Raw genomic sequence first — 22,411 nt, 5'->3', positions numbered from 1 at the left:
CTCTTTTCCAAGTTAAGCGTTATATTTATTAGAATTGCTACCAGGTAGCCCCCCAGAAATACTAATGATTTAGTATGAAATGTATATATATTTTAATGAATTAGTATGAGTATGAAAAACATACTACACGCCTAGTTGCCTATACAGTCAAATCCGATAGCAATAATTACATAAAGCAGAATGACACATGACAAAAAAGGATTTTGTTGGATAAGACCTGAGGAGGACAACGATGCAGAGTTTTTTCGATTTCATGCATATTTGGCTACCTATAATAAAATCGTCCACTGTAGAAGTTCACTGGCGAATCATGACACGGAAAAATTAAACTACGTAATTTGTATAAAAAAAGCTGATTTATTAAGTTCATATTTCAGAAAAGGATCAATCTGCGCATGTACAGGGTATCCCGATATAAGCGCCCCTTATATAAATTTTTAATTTCAATTTTCGCAACCAGCTTTACGAACTGCTCGCCTTTACATAAATTTAATTACGCCTGCTGTCAAATTCAAAAGGCGGCTTTAGGACGTTCTTGGGTTAGATGGTCTACAATGGCCATGTCCAAGATGGTAAATGCACACATTGAGATAGGTGAACAACCAACCCAATAAATAAATTAAATGTATACACCTTAAACAAATAATATTTACAATCAAAAAGGAAATAACACGGAATAAAACTAGTCGAGTCAACGAGTCTTTGCATGCGCGACATCAATGCGCCTCTATTGATTGGTTGTCATCTTGTCCAGTGAAACATAAAAATGCTCATATATTTTTTCTTTCGCCAATAATTTGCAAGTTGGATTGACTTACGACAGGGAATCAATAATTACTAACATATGCTATGTAATAAGCCTTCATATTGTTATGTAATACTGATTAGTAATGAGCTAGCAGCCCTTTTGCGCTGATGTCCCAACAATTACGGGACGATCAGGCGACGTGCTTCGCAATACAAAACGAAACAACTGTCGTCTCTGGACTTTGATGTATATGTACATATCTTTGAGGATTTTGACGAGATACTTCGTTAGCATAATATTATTGTATGCTAAACTTTTACAGTACACTCATGGAAATTGTCGAACAAAAGCAATAATTATATGTTATATTGTTATTGTGCGTTTCATTATACTGCACCTACATTGCTAAGGGTCTGAAATTAAAAAATGCGACGTCAGATACACTAAGCTCAACATATGTTGTCCTTGTCCTACGTGCTATTTAGGAGCATATAGCTTAAACATGCTTATGTTTTAAACCTGTAAAAAATACATTTCGGCTTCGTCCGTACGTAATATTGCGGAATAAAGAGGAATTATACATATGGTGCATACTAAGTGCACGCATTGTGTGACCGCACATAAAGATCCGTTGATCCGACTATAAATCCAGAATGGTTGTCATTAAAATCGTATTAATAGGTTTCAATGGCGCTTCTACCTTTAACGCGCAATGTCGGTTATAGCACTTGTTGATTGGCGCTTGATTGCTGAATAATTCAGTGTATCAGCGGTAATTAAGTAATATGAGTTTATCAAATTCCCAGCTTCATTGTTATCGCTACTGCATTAAACTAAGCTTATCTAACACTTTTTGGTAAAAAATGGTATTTACACTGCTCGAGCTACGCATCCTATTTACAAAATAAATATGACAAATTAAGTTCAATAAATTAAAACAATAACACATAAGTAAACATAAATAACGAACAAAACATTATCAGAAATAAATTGGAAATAACGGTTTTAATGTATGCAAACATTTGGGATTCCAAGGTGATGTATTCAAAGCGCTTAGTAAGGGAATTATTTACATTTTTTACATATCAGGGTATTTTAGGGAATATAATTAATTTTTGGTCAGTTTTTTAAACGTATCCATACCTGAGGAAACACGCACTTGCGGCAGTTTTCAAAACATAAGATTAATGAAGTTGTAAACCGCAATAATCGAAAAATGAGCCCTTAAGAAGGATGTTCCGCTAGTAAACGTTCGTTTCGCTTTATAGCTGCACTCGACGTTTTCTTGGTTCTCATAGGGCTGGAAAACTGGAAGGCTTTCGATATTTTCTTTCTGGAATAAGACACGAAAATGGTAAAAACCTCGCATAACGAAGGGGAACAATGAAAACTCAAGTGTTCAAAAGAGGACTTGCAACTTACAATAGCAAGTGTATCATCCCTCTTTCGGCAAAACGTCATATGCAGACCTTTGTAGAAGTATTCTTCCATCTTTTTAGTCAGAATCGTCTCATTGTACGGAATACTCTGCAGGTGCATCATGAAGGACTTATTCCTAAATTCCTGAGGTTCTGTAACAGGTCAAGTTCTAACATTGATTGACTACCAAAAAAGGCTAACTTACAAGAAAGAGAGAGAGAAAAATTGACTAATAAAATAAATTAATAAATTTACTAATAACCAAAACAAACAAAAAAAACTTTACCTTTAATAACTAGTCTTTCAAACAAATTATTCTCAGCACTTTCCCCTTCAATGACGTATTCTTTGGCATTTCTCAGCTCCATTATCGCCCTGGAATTAGCTTCAGGTGACAACTCATCCCCTGGATTTATCTGAAACGGCTTGCGTGTGCTAACTGGCACGTTTTCATCGTTCTCCATTCTATCAAAATCGGACGTCGTACATTTAAGAAAAATCCAAATTGCAAAACACTCACTTTCCCTCGAGCAGGGCCCTCTCCACCATGCTCATGTTTCTTCCAAAAAACTCCTTCACTCCGAGGTTTTCAAAAAAATACCGAACTGGGGGGATGGAGTAGCAGCCCGCTAGGTCAGTTCTGGGGTAGTAAAGGACGAAAGAGAGGCACATTTCATCCCTAGTGGAGTAACCTCCAAGTGTGGGTCTAATTCGATCTTCAGTGTAGTAGGTACACTCCGTGATGAGACCGTCCCCAGGGAGGATTGTCGTATCCTGAGAAAGAGCCCTGGATTGTTGGTAGTTGAAGTCGTAGCGGTCGTCCTATAATGAATTTCCTCAGTTAAATGGAAGAGAAAGAAGGTGTGAAATTACTTTTTCGTGCTTACGTTAAAAAGGAGAAATCCTATATTAATTCCCCCTAGATCCAGGGATTTTAAAACTGGATTGCAAATATTGAAATTGAATGCGCAGCAAACGCGACAATTTAAAGTTTAATAGGGCTAGGGAGTTTAATGAAACGTTTTATGTAATTTTATCTCTCTAATCCCGTTTAATGCATATTTAGAGCGTTACGAACGCACGACCTCTAACTGAATGAATATTCCTTGAACCCTCTGGGATTTGAACTGTGAGCTTCGTCTGAAAGGGTCAGAGGTGTCGGAGCTAAATTTCGGAAACTCCAAAAAAAAAAAGGAAAAAAAACTGCATATTGGGAATAGCGTATTCATTTTCCTTTCACGATTAAATTAGATCAAACATGGTTTGTGGAAAATTTAGCTATCTGAAGGGTCAATCAAATAGGCCCTTTATTTAATATTTCCATATCGTCGTACCTTCGCACTAAAAAACATTTTTTTGAATAGGATTTTTTTAGGAAACGCATGGAACAGGTGGCTTCGCCTCTTCCTATTTCTGAGACACGGATTGCCATTGATATTAGTTTTTCGATTTTCATTTGCGCGAATATTCATTTGAGTTGGTGCGAATTTACGTTGGTGGAAAAAAATTCAGGTGTTCATTGTACTGATAAAGTGAACAATGGCATAAGAAAGAGGAAAAAAGAGAGAATAAATAATGCCAACGCAGAGAATATCGCCGAGTATACCCTAAGGGGTGATGTATCACTGGTATCACCTGTTCTTCCGTGGTAGATATTACTAATGACTTTCAAGACCCTTTTTCACTATCACTTTTGTGGTTTTTAGGCGAATTATATTTACCTGCGCAAGAGGCTGCATCTCCTTCCCAGCTCGAATATGAATTAACTTGAGTTTTCTTCCAGCGAGGTGTGAGTGCAGCATGACGGACACAACATTGATACCATCTTTGGGAAATACCTGCGCATAATTAACGACAAAAAAAATATAGACGCTTCTAAGCCTCAGATACATAATATTTAAATCAGTAATCTTATGAAAAACCACGCAGAGCAAAGAATTTTCAGGAAAGTTCTCGCTGCCCTCGAGCTGAACGTATTTAAAACTTCGCTTTAGGAAAAAGTTTTTAGTGCAAGTAAATAAGTTTTTCAAAATCGGTTCCGATTTAGAAAAATAAATAAATAAATAAAAATATAATCGTCAGTTCTATGGCTAGAATTTACCTCCTTTGTACACCCAAGACTGCAATATCCGGCTGTCTTATATTCTTTTTGATAGGGCGGAATGAAATGCAAAGTCGATGGGGCCACTCCAGTAATGAGGATGCCTGCTTCGTTCGGTCTTAGCTTGTTTGTGTAACGCAATCTATAGAGTAGAAAAACATTTTTTTTAATTATCAATTAAAATTTATGAATAAAAAATTTGAGCTCTCATGGGGGCAATATAGGTTTCAAGAAGAGGTTCGCGGCTAAATGGTGATTTGCGCCATTGGTAGCTTCAAATTTAGATATCGGCGCAATTAGAATTTCCCATATTCTCACCTCAATCCTGATGTGTCTCGAGCGGAAATCATTTGCGGATTATCAAAATGCATTTCTAGCATGTAGAATGATACCTTCTTTTCTGCTAGAGGCAAACCAACGTGCAAGGGGAAATTTTCTCCTGGAACAAATTGAATATTGGTTTTCCTGGCTGGACGTGTTTTTGCTTAAATGAATACCTTTAGATCCTATAGCCCATGCAACCAAAGGAGTCAGACATTTCTCCCACTCCATAGGCATGTCGCTATAACACAGTTGCCCTTCGTCTTTGGCGAATTTCTCCCAAATGTCCATATTAGCCCCCTCACCCAACTCGCACTCGTGCATTATCATGTGATGGACCATATTGCTGTGATTCGTGCCCACGATGGGCTCGAACCCAGTGATGTGATGCTTTTCGTTGAAGGTCGGAGCCTTGAAGACTTTGCACCAGTAGACTGTGCCCGTGCTGGTTTGGACTTCGAACTAAAACCCATAAAAGAATTATTTGATTTATTTTTATTGGTTTATTGGTAAACATGAGCCGTTAGAAAGTTTATACGAAACTGCATATAAAGCCTCTTCGAATTTTCCAATACTGCGGTGTTTGGAAATTTCAATAATGCTTTCGCCTAGCTTTCTGCTTTTAGCTCAGGGGATACACTCAATAGGAGCAAAATTTCAACCTCAATATTCAGTTCAAAATAGGTTTTGAGATAATATTAAATTTTGCGTGCATCGATCACACGTTGTGGAAGGTACGTCACTTTTTTCCACTTATGAAAAGAAACCGGCCAATGATTAAAAATGCTTTTGAAGAACCATATTCGGTTGTTGTTGTTTTTTTTTTCAATGAAACCAAACGAGTTTTTATGATAATAATAGGGTAATATTAGATGAGCATATAATGGAAGCCATAATCCCCGATGGACGGGAGGGAGCGACTGGCATTATATGAGAGGGCGATACTTTACTTTGTTCGCGGATAAAATCCGTATTTGTCGTGTCTGCTTACTCCAATTTTTTTGCGAAAAGTAGTTTTTGAATTATTCAGGAAAAACTGAACTTGAAACATGAAGGAAGTGCGCAAAATCTAGAATAAATTGTTCATAAGGCCTCAACATTAATTTGACGCAAATCAGACTAACCAGGGTTTTGTTTTCACACTCATAAAATATTCTCAAGCTTATTCAGTGGTATTAAATATTCATAAGGCCTTATCTGCATCAAGTTTATAGCAAGCGTTTTTACAATGTGTATAACTTCACATTCCTTAAAATTCCTGCTTTAAATTTACAATGTGGAAAAAGGTATATCATCGGATAGCAACAGATTTCCTGTTGAGAGTTTCTGGAAATTGTGCAAATTGATTGAGAATCACAAGTAATAGTCGAAGGTTTATTGTTTTATTCATCAACTGTGAAATTTCGATGAATATCTCGCGATTATTCATCAAGAATTTTCTGTTTAAAATTTGAGTAATTCTGAATGTCTTGGGAAGTATACAATAAAAAATGATGAACTTAAGTTGAGCGTTAATGGGGAGTTTTTGGTACTCAGAATTTCGTTAGGTGGGCGAGATCCGCAAATAAATTAGAATTGTTTTATTCATTGATTGTCAATTTTCGAGAAATCCCCTGGAGCTCATTCGACAAGAATATTAAGCAGCATAATTGGAATTCCCTATCGAGATTCCAGATAGCGTTAGATTGAAAACGCATATTTCAGTCGGGCTTAAAATATGGACTCAGTCAGCCAGCAACCTGTAAAATTAAAGTAGCGAAGTCCCATGAGGCTTTTAGAGCTAATAATGCTGAAAAATTACTGTTTACAGCTTTTGGTAAGACTTACATTATTTAAGACAACATCCCAGTTTCTGGTTAAATCCTCTGTAGCCGTGACTACAGTAGAGGGGCCTAGTAGATGCACGCTCTGGACACCCCTTTTCTTGCCATGGAAGACCATCTCACCCTCATATCTGGGATCGCGGTCGTTGAGAGCCCAGATTATCCGCACCGTGTCTCCCTAGGAAAAAATACCAATAAAATAGTTATTCAATTTCTGGGCAAAGATTTGTTTACAAAAGCAAATTTACTTTTATTGGGTTGTTTGGTTCAGTTTGTTTATGAAGGATCAAACGAAGGGAAACTTGTAGGTCTCCTCATTTGCTTTTGAAGGTCGGTTGACAAAGGTCGCTCACAATAGGATTCGTAAAGGGAGACATTAATGTATAAATTAACATACTAAAGAGATGAACCGGTAAATTCGCCTCGATATAGTCGATTGTCCTCATAAGACAAGTGCTTTGAGGAGTTTTTATGATGGGGAAATTTCAGGATGAATAATGAGTGTTGAAACCAATTACCGTTAAGACATAGTCATCAGGATCGCAAGTATCTAAGACTCTTCTGAACTCGATGATGGTGTGTGTCGAATTTTGCTCGCCCTTCATGAGAGTGTAGTTGTCGACGATGTCTCTCACTGGGGCGCTTCCTTGGCTTTTGGGCGCACCATGACAGTCCTGAAACAGAATTTCACAATGAACGTTTTCATAGATTACGTAAGGATGTAAGTCACCGCAAAGAAGAAGTATACCGGGAGTTTTTGAAGTTCAAGCAGTTTTTCGCGGACGTTCTCCCAGAGTTGCGGGATCAACTAAATCAAGACAGAGATCCGCAGTTTGCAGGCCAGTAAAGTTCTGTTTAGGAATTTGATCAATGTGGACTTGTTTCGGAAAAAAATACATCGGAAAAAGGGAATTTTTTACTTAACGGTACCTTAACCATCCGTTTGTTTGTAAACCTAGATATTCAAGAATGGTAGTGCCCTCTACGTCTCAGGCAGAGTACTAACTTTCCGGTATGTTACATGACTTGACTTGATTGACCTAATTGCGCACCGTTTCTTGAACGGTAACTAATTGCGAGACTTCAGTTAAATACGCGCAAAAATATGTTTCATTACGAGTCTGGAAAAAGATATTTTTCCGCGCGCGCCTGATGGTTTGCATTATGGAATTCATATAAGCACAGGGAAATGCACATAATAAATGATTATTTTTAGCATTAGGTCTAAAAACGATTAAAAAATAGGTCGAATTAAGTTACTCGTTCCTAAATTAAAATCTTTTGGTTAGAAACAACTTTAGAAGAAGTTTTTGTTGCTTTGGTTTACACTGCTGTTTACATTTATAATAAAAATCCAATCTAAAAAGAGGAAAGTTTCAAAATTTGTTGTTTTTTCAAATCAAAATATTCTAAGCAACACTTAAGTAATTAATTCATTGTCAAGCAGTCAATTATAGAACTTTGTTCCGAGTACAAAAATCAAACTCTGCGAACTGTTTTCTGTGAATTTATTGCACCAATCTAACGCCTGGAAATTTCAGTGTCCGAATGTCCAAATGGAGGAAATTAAGTCGCCGTTGGTATTTCCTTTTATTAATAAAATAATCAATATATTTCTTAAAAGAGGGTGTGGACCAATGTAATAAAGCAGGCCAGCACTGAGGAGGAATTTTCGGTTCGAAATTTTAAAGTTGGAAAAACATATCGCCTTTGGTACCTGAATTTGATTTAATGCTCAAAAAATATTCATTGCTAAAACGGTCTCACGGTAGCCGACTTAAAATTGAATTTTTGTCGTCGCATGTTCTCCTAAAACTTCTGTATGTTTTGAACTGAATAATAATTGTCAGGCAGTAATTGGCTAAAAACGGGTCTGAAAAACGGAAAGACCTATATACAGGAAATCGTCCATTCTCGTAAGGAGGTATTTACATGAACTGGAAGCGTACCTCGTAAAGAAAGAAAGAATGGGGCCCCTTCCGAGACCGGATACAGGAAGTTGGGGGACAACGCCGGTCTGGGTGGTTTCAAACCGCGAAACGGCTTTTAATTTTCTCTTATTTGGAATATCGAGATAAAATATCCCACTAGAACATGTAACACTGATAATAGTTATTTATATGATAAATACGTAACGTAGAACTTTATGAGACGATTTGTGGCTGAGCGAGTTCATCAATTGATGAGTCGAATAAAACCTTATTACCTACTCGTTACATACAGCATCTTATGTAGAATTCCTTGTTAATTTAGCTTTTAAGCCAAAATTGAAATATCTCCCAAAATACCTCAATCGCCAATTTTAGAGAAATTTATGTCCGTCAGTTAATATTGAGCTCCATTGAAAAACAACATATGCTCTGTATTGCTTTGTTTTGCTAGGATTGTAAATTCATCTGCCCTATTATACGAGGATTATAACGAGGCACTTTTTGACCGACAAACACATATTCCATAGAGAAGCCTTTATAATGGGATCAGGCATAAATTGGGCTCATTCCGTTGAGAACGTCTTACAATAAGTCATCCAGATTTGCCAAAAATACTGTGAACGCGTGTGTTCTTTCCAGTCTCTCTCAATATCTGCCTAGAACAAATTTCTAAGTTCTGCTAGAATAAAAGTTCTGCTAGAATAGAAGTTCTGCTAGAATAGAGGTCAGTCACTACCTTAATGGGGCTTCTCGAGCTTGATAAAGCGGAATTTCACCCTATTAGCACGAAGTTGACCGCTCTCAACCTAGAAACCAACTTTTCCACTAATTTACACTTTAACTCATAGAACAAATGTATTCTCAATTCCCACTTTATAAAGCAAACCCTGAAGGCCCAATTTGTTTGTTGACCAGCAAAGCCAACAATTGTGGGAGACATGAAGCGGAAAGCGAGATGCCTTTTCACTTCTGTGAATTCGCTCTAAAGCCCATTTTAAAGCCCCAAATCGATGAGAGCAAATGTGTATTATCTCTTTTTATTTATGTGGAAATAACAATGAAGCCCAATCAGCGAAAGACGGCCACGATATAATTTCCGGTTTAAAGCTCCGCTTCGCGGATTTAGGGAGATGAGGAGGAACTTGGAACTTTGTGCCAGACGAGCTGCATGCTTCCCATTTCTGGAAACTGGAAAATTTTGTATTGTTTAATTCCCAAAGTTACGTTTAGGAAGTTGAACCGATGTTCCTTAAACCAGATAAAACTTCCGGAATCGAGAGTATTTATATTTATGCAAAGTTCCAGTCTTCTGTTCCTCAGCAATGCAGCAGACAACTTAGAAAAGTTTGAAGTTTTTCCTCTGAGGCCTCGCGATATTATCAATACTGCATCGTTTGAAATTAATTGAGTTGCAACTAATGCAACCGTGGGACTAACTATTTGCATGTTTACCGTGGAAATGCCGGTAATTGGTATGCCACAAATGTGGAATTCCAATAAAGCAGCAAATAAATCCGAACAACTCTAATTTTGGTCGGATAACATCCAGTATAGTAATTGGAAGCTTCGAAAGCGAAAGATGATAACCTCGTTATTCTGATCGCTTTGAGCTGAGCCTCACAAACGCATTATGCAGATTAGAGGGAAACAAACCAGGTGTGTGCTATTATCATATCGTCACTTAATTAGGCTGACATTAGTGATAGTCTTGGACCAGAAGTTCGTCGAAATCCCCAAACAATTAAGGAATTACCTAATTAAAAAGGACAAAACTGTGTAAAATACCTTTTAACCAACACTTCATGCGACCGGTAAATCGACTTAATTTTTTTCTAAAAGTCATGAATCGGCAATGACCGCTTTATACAAATAATTTTTGTAGAATTACCCGAAGAGTAAACTCAAGAAATTCAAATGCAAAAACTGAAAGAAACAATTAAGCTACTTCGATAAAAAAAAAATTAAATGTGATCAATTTTGTAGTCGACGGGTGCAAGATCTGGAGGTCGTGGAGGCCAACGCAATAAATTGATCCGATTTTGCTGAAAGCGATCCGATGCAATGCTCTCTCGCGAAAGTTGTATCTATGTTTCAAAGTTAATTGACACGATATTATTATAACTTAACATCGGGTAGTCCTGCATTTGCCATGCGAAGAATGAAGTACCGGTATTCGATAGTCGGTAGCTGTTGGTAATCGCGGGATTCTCGTACGAGACGTATATAATAACTCGCACAAGTAGATAATGAATCGAGAACCATCCCGTAATCTAACTTTATGATATTACTCGCAAATGGGAGCAATTTTTACCCTCTCTCGTGTGTGCATGCACACTTATTAAATCCCTCGGGGCACACACAAATACAACTTCTCGGCCTCGTTTTAGCGGGGAAAACACCAGCTGCTTTACAACATTTACAGCACTCCACTTTGCAGCAAACTTGCAAAACCGGCCGTTGTACGTTTAGAAGTTACAGCAACTAAAGTCCGACAGATATGGATCTGACCCTGTAACGTTTTGCTACTCTCACGATATTTCATAGAAAAATACACACCTTAATCAGGATGTTCCCAATTGGGAAGCCACATTAAAATTCGCAAGGAAAGCAGTGAATAATTGACCGAAAAAATGTCGAAGAACATGACTCATTGTTCTAATGCCCGTATCCTGTGCCTGACATATGCGGCACGAGCACACATGTATGAGCAGGTGACAAAGGCAGCTGCTCGGTTACCAGGAGATTTTAGACATGTTGCATAATGGTTTAGTTCAGTCGAAGGGGGACTGCTCATAGGATTGGAGTTCCCATGAAAATCCGTAAATATTTGCTGTATAATATTCCAAAATAAGAGTATGTCAATTCATCAATTTTGTATCTATCGAATTCGCTACAAAAACAGGACCGTATTAAAAAAAAATTTAGTTGAGAATCGTTGCTCGAATACAAATCGCTGATACGCAGCTTGGTGGTGCAGCTTTTAAGCTAATTTCCACGTGCTACGATAAAACCCCAACAGATTATCGCAAAGTAATAATAGTGAAATAAATGCTCTTAAATAAATTAAAAAAAAATATAGCTAACGTCGAAATAAAACTCATACTGGGTCTGATTTTGTTGGCTTTTTTATATCTTCAACCACCCCCTGCCATTTCTGAGTTCCTCACACTACCTCTTCATATATTGGACACAATGCATAAACAGCGACCTCCGTCCGCCCTATGCCCTTGCCCTGCAGAAGCCTACTAAATAGTGAAACTTGTCAAATATACCCACCAATAAAACTGCCTTCTGCTGATCATCAACCCAACCCATGACAATGTCAGCGCCCTCCATGCTGCCGGTGCCGCTAAAGCCCAGTCCAACATAGCCCTGAGTTCTAGCTTCCACCCTGAAGAGAATCTCCTGGTGTCTTGGCTGCCATTTCAAAACCACCAACCCCTCGTTATCCAAAGACATTGTGTGGCTCCAATCTATGTCCGTGTCTCTTTTAGCACGTGCAGTTCTCGAAGCGTCATCTCCGACGTTGTTATACTCGGTGTTCAAAGGAGTCTGGCCTATGTGGTTGGTTGGCGTGAAGAGGTGCTTCTCTCTATGTGGTTGGTCTAGCTTATCTTTGGAATTATGAGCTTCTTCGAAATTGTTGACTTGCTGCACGTGCTTAACGTATTGATCGAGCAGGTCTTCGGTTGCGACAAAGTTGAGTGATCTTAGAAATAGTATGAGGTAGATGGCATGGCGGTTGCAGTAGTATCCCATGTTGGTGGCAGGTTCAGACGTGCATTATCTAAAAAAAAAATGAAACGATCGTTAAGAACAATTTAGAAAGATTAATATCGCAGTATGGGTGCACCAGAAAAGCAAAAAACGCTGCTACCTGCGAGTGCACTAAATAAAACGTATAATTAGAACTTCCTCTCGGTAATGGGAGAAGAACCTGTTTGGAATAAATTTACATCTTCTGAATAGGCGACTTTTTCGGTCCTACACGGAAATAGCTTATAAATAATCCACTTAGCAACTCATTTCTCTATTAAGACATTATAGGCATTATCTGTGGTAAACATCCAGTTCTTCGACTTCCAATGGCAAGCGAATTAATGTCTTTCACTTTTACGTAGCACTGATCAGCAGGAAACTGCAGATTACCTTTTTTACAAAAAGTATATCCAATTCACGCAATGTGACCTTAAAAGTTTGCCCTTCGTATATCTGTTCACCGATTTCCCTTTGCCTGCAAATTAAGCGTTCTTTTGAAAGCTCAACCAAACGGCCGCAAAATGTTTGGAATTTAAGTTGGTCAAAAAATGTTTGGGCGTATTGGCATTCAGTGTAATCTTAACCAGAATTTGGCTCATTAAAATATCCTTCAGGTAAAATAGAGATCGTTTCGAGCCACAACATTTGGTGGACTGTGGTTGGTATAGCTGCCAAGGTATATAATTTTTTAACTTAATGAACGTTTTGCCTCGCCGTTTCTCTAAAAAACACAATCTTCTGCTCGCAAAAACTTGTTTCCAATGTATACACAAATATTTTCGTTATGGCCCATAACAAGCCCACAAAGCGCTCAAACGCATAAAATAATCCTTCGGGCTTTCGAAAAGGAGCGCAGAAAAGCAATTTTTTTACTAGTTAGCTTCAAGTGCGGACGTAGATTTCGCCACTTCAATAAGTTCGCTTTTTGAAGCATCGCAACTTTTATTTAGTTTAATATTCGAAATCATCATTTATTTCTGTCGTTTTAATTCAATTCGTTGAATAAATGAGGTGCCAATTTTGACAAAAAAAATATTTTCAATAAGAGCTGCGAAGGTCGCGGTTGTATAAAAGAAATCATGTAAGTAGCGCAAGCGCAAAATCTGATCGCTCCCGAGAGATATCCCCCTCCAGCGACAATAAATCACTTTGCGCTCCCAGATAATGCACAAAGAACTATTATCGCAATCGCCATAAAAGTGAACGCTTTCTGGTATGTTTTGGCATTTTAAAAGACATTGGTCTAGGTTGGTTCAGGTTTGGTCCACACATGCGGCCGAAAACGTCCAACATTGTGTCAAATAGCCAGCTCGGGAAAATATTCCCTTATGGCTGGCTGCTCCTGTATATTTCTTCAAAATTTACGTACGAGGATCGCCCCCGAAGTACCCGATATGACATATAGATGGTACTTTTTTTTGTTAAAAGTTTGCCGATATAACAAAACTGCAAGCTTAAAAAATTATGTCTAAAGCTCGAGGATGCTGTATTAATAGGCGTTTTTGGCGGGAGCTTTCAAGTTTTTTTTTAATATTTAAAGCTTTTGTGAACATGGAAAAATCGATCATCCACACGTGATTCAATACTTGCGTTTGAAAGGTATTGGTCCGTTCAACATGAAAGCGGAGTTAGATTCTACTCTGGGAGGTCTTTCATTGACAACTGCAAAATATTACAGAGTTTGAACAAAGAAGTTGGGAAAAAGCGACCGCATTTGGCGAAAAAGAAAGTTTTGTTTCAAGACAACGCATCAGTCCACACTTCCGTCATCGCTATGGCTAAAATCAATCAGCTTGGTTTCGAATTTATTCCTCACCCACCCTATTCGCCAGATTTAACCCACTTAGACTTTTTTCTTTTCCAATTTGAAGAAATGACTTTGTGGAAAAAAATTGTCAATAATGAAAAGACAGAGTCCGAGGTTGATGTCTATTTTAAAATGTTCAAAGCTCCTTACTACAGGGTAGAGACGTCAAAGAGTATCGCTGGGAAAAGTGAAACAATCTCAAAGGAGACTGTGGGAGAAATAATGTGATATTTTCTAATTTTTTTTCTTTAGCTTTAGGTCGGGTGTTTCTGGGACTATCCTCGGGTTTGAAATTAATCTTGAATTGCAGAAAAATGGTACGTACATTTAGAGGGAAAGCTCCTGAGGCTCGATTCCGTCTGGCCTATCAGCCATTGCATTGTCGTCAGCGAGAGTACATTACTTTTTCTACTAAATACTAATTTTCAGAAACTTTACAACAATTACACGTTGCGTTAACGTTACACGTAATAATTAACGTTTGCGTTCCAACAGAGGATCACGCTTGGGGACATCAAGCTTAAAGCAGAAGCTTCAGTATTTATACTTCAGTTATTGTTGAGGTCTCTTGAATAGGAAAATTGTGATTTCTGAATATTTAATGTTGCAACATACTGAGGTATAGATATTTTGATTATGAGCTCCAAAAGTGATGACTTCTTTCCCTAGTTTTTGTCCCTTGAAGAGTCGCCACCACTCAGTAACTCTCATAACTATGCTGTCTCCTAAGTTTTTAAGGGAGTAAAAACGTTGACTAAAAGATTTTGTGATGTACAATTCAATAATATCACTTTTTTTTAATATCGCATGGTTGGGAAAAATTCATGATTTTAATTCGTTTTATCCCGTACACCTTGTGTGGTAGTTATGATATGCGCTCTTTCGGAGGTTGGATAAAAATCCCTTTATAAGGCGAATCCGTAAAAAAATATTATTTTTGACCCTCCCAATTACCATACCAACGTACATACGTGGCAAAAATAATCGAAAGTTATTACAACTGCAGAAGAAGTGGAAGAACAATTCCCACAACTCAACAATACTGAAACCACTTTACTTAACAAGGCAGATAAGACAATCCCGCTTTCTCTTGCCTTCGACCGCTCTGTTGAAACATTTCCAGATGTAACTTATAAGTTTGGTTTGTAATAGGGTTTATTCGCTTAAAGTTAGGAATTTGTCCCATGGGCAGAAAAACCAGCTTGGTCGATAGCCTTTTTCCGAGGAAATAAAGACAGTTTATAACTACAGAATGTCTCTGAACAACCTAGCCAAACTTGAGGGGGTGGTTTTACACATAAAATGCTAAAAAAAAGGTAAAAAATTTTTAAAAACTCATCCCACTTTGATGAAATTTCGTTTTTTCTTTTTTTAGGCCTTGTTGCGTTTTGAAATTTAAACCCCTTTGCATAGCCGCTTAAATTTCCCATTTGAAACAACCATTGCGAACCATACTTTTTTATTTTTTTCTTTTCGTTAAATTTTTAACTGTCCGTTACTCCAAAAGATCTTATATTACTTCACACTTTACGAAAAACATTTACAGCCAAGTACTTTTCTACCATGGCACCCTTTCCAGAGTTGATCTTTCTTTCAAAAGAGTGAGGGACGTGTCGATTATTGATAACCGCTTGCACAGAAAATACTGTTTTTGCAAAAATTAAAAAATATTTTGAACAAAACACTGTAACTGATGAATGTTGTTCAAAATGCCCTTCTTGTTGGCGCAAATGCAACCCGCACGTCCGAAGAATGGTCCGGATGGCGCGACCGATCTCTCCTCTCCTCTTACCTATTAGGAGACAAGTTGCACGTATTCTTTGTTCTTATTCAACTGCGTCCACATTATCTTCGTACATTAATGGTATTAACGAACTCTAAAATTTTGCAAATGCGGTTTTTTTCTGTGCATGTGATTTTCCATAACTGACACCGCCCTCACTTTTTTGAAAGTTAGGTAATCTCAAGAAACGGTACCACGGTAAAAAGGTACTTGGTGGTAATTTTTTTTTCATCAAGTACGAAATGGTATAAGATGGGTGATCTTTCGGAGGAATGGGCAGTTGAATATGCAACAAAAAGGGAGAAATACTAAAATTTTACTTTCAGAAAATGTAACAAGATGAACTCGCAACGATTGCTTAACCTGAGAAATGTAAGTGGCTTTTCAACGATACAATTGGAGTTTTGTAGCGGCAACGCAAAGCAAGATACGAGGGATTGTAGATTGCAAAACTCCACAAGTCCTCAAAAATCAAAGAATGAAATTTCCTCAAAGTGGGTTGAGTTTTTCGAAATTTTCTATCTTACATTTTTGGTAGCATTTGCCGTGTAGAAGCACCTCCTAAAGTTTCGCTAAGTAGTTCAAGAACACCCTGTATACTATTAATATGAGGTGAATTTTTTATTTAAGCTTCGCGATTACTATAAAGTCATGAAATTATTTTTTTTTGTAAGATGATAGCACTGTCCGTGACACAGGTGACAAGCGAGTATTTCACGAAATTATTTTTGAAAAATGGCGGAAATTTGTGAATCTATGATAAAAAAACAAAAAGATCATTTCGTCGAATCTCAGGCATAACTTGAATTTTGTAAGTTCTCCTTGTTAATGTATTAAGTTAATTTTAAAACTCCTCTCAATTTTAGTCCTACACTTCATTGATATTGGATCATAACTGGGTACACTGCTTAACTAAAAATAGTATTTTTTTCCTTCTCAAAACAGTTTTTACTTCGAAATCGTTAGGCGCTTCTGATCTTCTGCGCGGCAGTGTATATGTTATTTTTGAAAAAACATAGAGCTTGCTTTTAGCTCGAAAATCAAAATCGGGAAGAGTTCATAAATTTTTTTCTCTTTCCTGTAATTGCCTGTGATCCCACGTAAATATCGAAATTTGCCTACTCTGTATATGCCATATCCGGCCAGATTTGAACCACTGTGACCGGTTGAGCCGGAAATTTTAACTTTAATTGTAGTGGGTACCTCATTAATACTTTGGTATTAACGGACAGTAAATGAGGATTCTTTTAGAATAAATAGGCAGTAAATTGCTTTCGTGGTGTGTCGGCGACAAACATTTTCATTAGATTGAATGCTGCTTAATTTCCTATGAACGTACATATGTATCATTGCAAAAATGATCACCGAAATGTGATGGAAAAAGCGTAAGCTATTGCCTTTTTCTTAACGAACGATTAGTAATATATACTGGCGAGCATAAAATTCGGGTCACTTTAGTATTTTCGAAATTTTTGCCTTCCTAACTTCCAAAAAAATAAAAGAGGATAGCCTTTATCGATTCTGAGGTTCTTTAACCTTGTTAAGGGTAAATGGTAAAAAAAACACGATCCTGTACCGAAATAACCGATGTATTGTACAGGTGTCCATTACCCAACCACTGTAACATTTTTGAACACAATTTTGTGCTATCGAAAAAAAACTCATAATGACATTAATATCGCGTATTTCCCCCTCTAGCGTTCATGACAGCCTACAAGCCTCGGGGCATGCTTTCAATGAGGTTGCGAATAACATCCTGGGGTAGGTTTTCCCATATTTCCTGAAGAAATTCTCGCGATTCCCTAGCCGTTCTTGGAGCGGGTACACGACTGCGAAGACGTCTTCCCATCTCGTCCCAAACATGTTCTATGGGATTTAAGTCGGGACTTCGCGCAGGCCGAATTTTATGCTCGCCAGTGTATTTATCGGTTTCTGTTACGTTAGGTTGACATATTACTCAGAGTAATCTACAGCTTGTACTCCGTTGATCGTACACTTTCATAATGAGTGGATATTAAAAGCGAAGTTAAAATACAGAGAACATTTATGGAAATTATCGGTTTATGGGCTTATGCGAGTATTACACGTTAATGATAGTGGCTCCGGGCATAAAATTAAAATAATTCAGCTAACTTCTTCGGCTACGGGCGCGATTATAGTTCTACGTTTCAGAGGTAACGATTATTTAGGTAATTACTTGTCTTTAGACCTCGTGCAGAATTCTTGCTCCGGGTGAAAAACGAGGGTTTAAGCTATCTAGAAGTTGCTGTGCGAGTCGCGACAACACAAAAATCAAGATTTGATGTCCAATTTTACATAAATTTTCCCTTTCATGCTCGAGCTGATTTGCGTCTGATTCTAAATTGCGCCTTGAGTGCATTGCACTTCTTGAGACTTATTGTTTTAAATCCGAGACAGGTTCTGCATTAAATTATGGTGATCGCTGAACAGTATGACTCATTATCTTTCGGCGTAAAGAATACCTAAATAGTCACAAACACAGAAGAAACGGTTAAAAATGAGACGTTTGTTGAATTTTTATTTCCGAAATATACCTGTTATGCACAAAATGGTCATAATAGCCTTGGGAATGTATAATAAATCCTGAATTAATAGTGCTAATGAAATTGTGCTTCGGGTCGCCGACAGCGAAGAAGTATCAGCTGTGAAAAGTGGCCTTTTTATTAATCCAATCGAGCGAGAAGCTGCCCATGATCGAGAGAGAGAGAGATAGTTGATCAATTTTTGGAAAAATTTTGAAACGTTTTTTTTGTCGATACACAGCAAACGGATTTGTTTCAATCGATCAATAAACGAATATCAATCTCAACTTCTATTAACTTTCGGAACGATCAATAATCTTTACAATCAATTTGTAATGTCCTGATTATTAATCGCCGTCATTAACTAACTTGTTCGCTAAATAACTATTAATTGCCGTGCGCGTGGGATTAGCGGCTGGCGCAAGTCGCAGCGGCGTAACGATAGGGCCCCCCGCAGTATGCGATTCAGGGCCCTGTTACCGGCAGGGGGCAAATATTAAATTTGCCCCCCAACACGTCACATCCCATAGTTCGAGTGGAAATATGAACATGTGAAATTCGCTTTATTCCTTAAAATTCGGTCCATCCACGCGATGGCAGAACAAAATTTGGTCACATGACATTGTTATTCCAGAACAAGATCAGTTCGGGAACCGCAATTTTAATAATAGATACTGATTGGGAATTTAGTGATCTGTAGTTTTTCGGTGCGGGATCAATAAGGACTTTTGGAGTCAATTTCGTACTTTCCAGTTTTCAAGGTTCTGGAAGGACGAGTCACATTAAAACTTGGAGACCGGTCAGATCCTCAAACTTCCTCAAAATGTGCCATCTTGGTGTCATTTCAAGATGGAATTGGTTCACCTTCAGGCCGGTTTTTAATGGGGTTTCACCGCGACAATAATCATTTTCCCACTGTCTCCATCCTCTCCTTTGGTACACGAGAAAAAGACATGGTTTAGGGGCAGATTTTTTGTTATTTTCAGGCTTTGGGCCGAATCACTGACCGTGAAATTACTGTGTTATAGTCATAATAATTAAATCGATTATAGTAACCCGAATGCTTGATCCGAAAAAATCCAAACTACTCGTTTTTGGGATGATTTCCGGCACCGTTCCAGTGTCGTACTTGTACGAGCCCATTCGTTCAAGTAAGAAAATTTTCAATTAATTGTTTGCGAGATTATGAAAATTGAGCCGCTACTTGGGCGCCGCAAAAAAGATTTGGGGGGAGCACAGGGCAAAATTGCCCCAAGAGAAAAAGCCGCCCTGCAGATTTTATGAGCGATTTTTAAAATCTTGTGAGGATTTCACTCACGAATACAAAATTTCAAATTTATATTCTACAGTTTTATTCGATCTGAAATCCAACTTTTACTGAAACTCATTTAATAAATGACTTTGCAAGACTTCCCAGAGTTTTCTTCTAAAAATGTTTTGATGCCCTCTTAATTACGTTAATGCAAGTTGTAAGACGTACCGTAAATATTGTAGACATACTGTATTTCAAGTACAGTGTATCCTAAGAGTATACCAAAGTTTGACACGCATCTATTTCAGTGTTTGAGTTAGAACTAAAAGTTAAATGAAAGTTACTGGACAGACTCTATCTCGCGGCTTTCATGCATTAATCCAGCAGCCGTCTTAACGTTATCTTTAATTCGCATACGGAACAAGACACTTTCCCACACACATTTCAGTGCGGAAAACTTCCTGCGCGAAGGCGGAAAACGGCAGGAGCGCGCGTTTCGGTGCGAAAAAAAAGCAGTAAAGGGCATTTTCCTTCACTAGTGGGGGAATGTCGATCAATTGCAATTTTCCTTATTGTCTCTATCTGCCATGCCTAGTTGCGAACTGCCTATAGTAGATAATCTTCTTGAATCAATATGGAGCAACATTGGACAAATATTATTGAACACATTAAACAGCTCAATATTGAGGGAGAGTATCTAATATCTAGGGCTTTATGTTGTCCACTGAGAAATGGTGATGCAGGCCTATATCGTATATTTGTGGACAGATCGCAATTATGATTTGGTCGAAAGGGACAGGAGGTGCAGGATTTACTAGCTACAGTTATCAGTTTCCAATAAAGTGCGTACTCCAGTTTCTATTTTATTAATTCTAATAATCCAATTACTTGGCACGATATTCCTGTCCCCTATTCTCTATTGATTCAGCTCTGACTTGCTGGGTAGAAAACTTTTAGCCTTTAGCCATTAGCCAGGTTTCCATTACTTTTCTTGTATGCCTCTAATCCCTAGAGCGTCAACTAGCAATTAATGTTTTCTAGGGCTTCAACGCAGTGGAAACCCTCCTTTTCAGTCTCTATTCCGAGTGAGAAATTCGATAATAAGCCATGATGGCATAGATTTCATCATTATCAACACGTTAGGAATTTATTATTTCGTTTGCCCATGTCGGGTTCTGTTATTGCATATTCTCTAATCTTTCTTTTAACCAGAGAAGCCTCAATTTGTTTTTAATAAACTGCCCAAAATCAAAGACTTTTTTGTGTCTTTGGAGGACAAAATCGAGTTTGTTGAACTTATCCTACGACATTTTTTGATCATTAGAACCCGATTTGATTATGAAATAATCGATACGTTTACCCAATATGCCCTTAAAGCAAATTGACAAACAACTATTGCCATTGTGAGTTTTTGGTTGATTGAAGGTAAACCACGTAAAAAGTTTTCGCTGTTGCTCAATTCACCTTTTGCTCTATTTTCATCAGGCCGCTCTCTCAGGAGTTGGGTAAGAATTCCCGTTTAGCATAATTTCAATTGAAACCTTTTTTGTTTCCTATAGGGTGTGATGCTTTAGGAGCTAAGCAAGGAGATTTTTCTTATAAAGAAACACGCTGTAGCTTACCTGTAATGCCGAACGAAGTGAACTCGCTGAGAGTAATCCAATAAGAGCATTCACTATGATAATACGAACTCGCGAGGAAGATTATTCAAGTCATTCCCGAAATAAACGACTTGAGCCCGTATGAAATCGTTATTCCTGTTCCTTCTCGGCCGGTTGCCCGTACGAATTTAATGGTGGCATGTGATGGTCTGGTACCCAGGCCGGGGGCAACCCTCTTCCTTTCCTACCATGCACATCATCAATCGCAGCACACCGGCTACCTACAGATGGCTTTCAATGGGCGAGTTAACATTGGTTGCACTACCAACTCAGAAGAGAATAATGCGGTTTTCATTTATTTTCAAAATGCACGAGATGCTAAGTAGCACTATTGAAAATTGCCGTTTCTACCCCAACCCCTGGGGATTTGTTTTTGATAATACCCCAAAACTCCAAAAATGCCCGCATAAGGGGATATGGAACACTCATAACACGTGCGACATGGAGATGTCTGAAAAAAAATACTGGGTGGTTTCCGTGAATTGCACCAACCGATTGTTTGCCTGCCATGCTCAAATAGCTAGGAAATGGTATCAGATGTGAAAAATTCATATCGAATGTTGATATTAAGAGCTACTCGAAAGCTGTAGAAAAGTTTGACGTGGGACAAGGGGGTCGAATCCCCAAAAGGTGTTTGGTTGGTTAAAGTCCAGAAATCGACTTTGTGACCTCTGCTGCGCTTTTGGGTTTTACCCATAAATTTGCTTAATTTTTCTGAAGATTTTACGAGCGGTACAACTACATACACTGCCGAGCATAAAATTGGAGTCATGTCGTAATTTGTATTTAATTTTATACAAATTTTTTCACCCGTAACACAAGTAACAAATCTACTGTTACGGTGTTTTTGCCATCGTCGCTCGAATGAAAAGACATTTTTGTTCTTGCTGCAAAATGTACTAAAAACAACGATTTTAAAGAACATGTATTTATCCCAGATATGAGAGTTTTTGCGGATTTCGGTACCAACTATTTCCTCCTCTTGTAGCGATAACAGTCTATAAAAAATACATATTTTGAATTAGGTCTTGGATTACATTCTCCAGAAAACTGTCTCATACGTGCAACAGTACTGCACGAAGTTCCCTGGAATCTCTAGGAGCCGGTACATGTTTCCGTGAGCGCCTCTTCGTCTCGTTTCAAATCTGCTCTATGTTCGCGTGATTTGAATCTTGTCCAGAAAAGCGGGAACCATGCGAGGAGTGTTGGAACGTGATTTGTCATTCATAAAGACTGCATTCTCCCCAACATTAACCATGAACG

The 22,411-nt window shown here is 38.0% G+C and overlaps 1 protein-coding gene across 1 annotated transcript; it reads right to left on the bottom strand.

Annotated features, from left to right (window-relative positions):
• Positions 1-313: 313 nt before the first annotated feature.
• On the bottom strand, positions 314-21,324 carry LOC136347179 (MOXD1 homolog 1). The gene is made up of 12 exons (XM_066296938.1): positions 21,110-21,324; positions 11,620-12,130; positions 6,931-7,086; positions 6,417-6,590; positions 4,766-5,051; positions 4,587-4,707; positions 4,269-4,410; positions 3,889-4,005; positions 2,688-2,989; positions 2,454-2,632; positions 2,171-2,319; positions 314-2,081 (listed from the first exon to the last, which is right to left on the bottom strand). The coding sequence occupies exons 2-12, from the start codon at positions 12,100-12,102 to the stop codon at positions 1,920-1,922; spliced, it is 2,271 nt and encodes a 756-aa protein (XP_066153035.1). The 5' UTR covers positions 12,103-12,130; positions 21,110-21,324; the 3' UTR covers positions 314-1,919.
• Positions 21,325-22,411: the final 1,087 nt, after the last annotated feature.

The sequence above is a fragment of the Euwallacea fornicatus genome, chromosome 27 (genome assembly GCF_040115645.1).
Source record: "Euwallacea fornicatus isolate EFF26 chromosome 27, ASM4011564v1, whole genome shotgun sequence".
NCBI lineage: Eukaryota > Metazoa > Arthropoda > Insecta > Coleoptera > Curculionidae > Euwallacea > Euwallacea fornicatus.
This window is presented reverse-complemented; position numbering and strand designations above follow the sequence as displayed.

Bases quoted from the DNA above. Each gene is read 5' to 3' on its own strand.
- LOC136347179 (XM_066296938.1), bottom strand. From the start codon at position 12,102: ATGGGATACTACTGCAACCGCCATGCCATCTACCTCATACTATTTCTA. The intron at 4,411-4,586 runs GTGAGAATATGG...TCTACTCTATAG, and splicing joins CGAGACACATCAGGATTGAG to ATTGCGTTACACAAACAAGC. The intron at 4,006-4,268 runs GTAAATTCTAGC...AATTATGCGCAG, and splicing joins GTCTTGGGTGTACAAAGGAG to GTATTTCCCAAAGATGGTAT.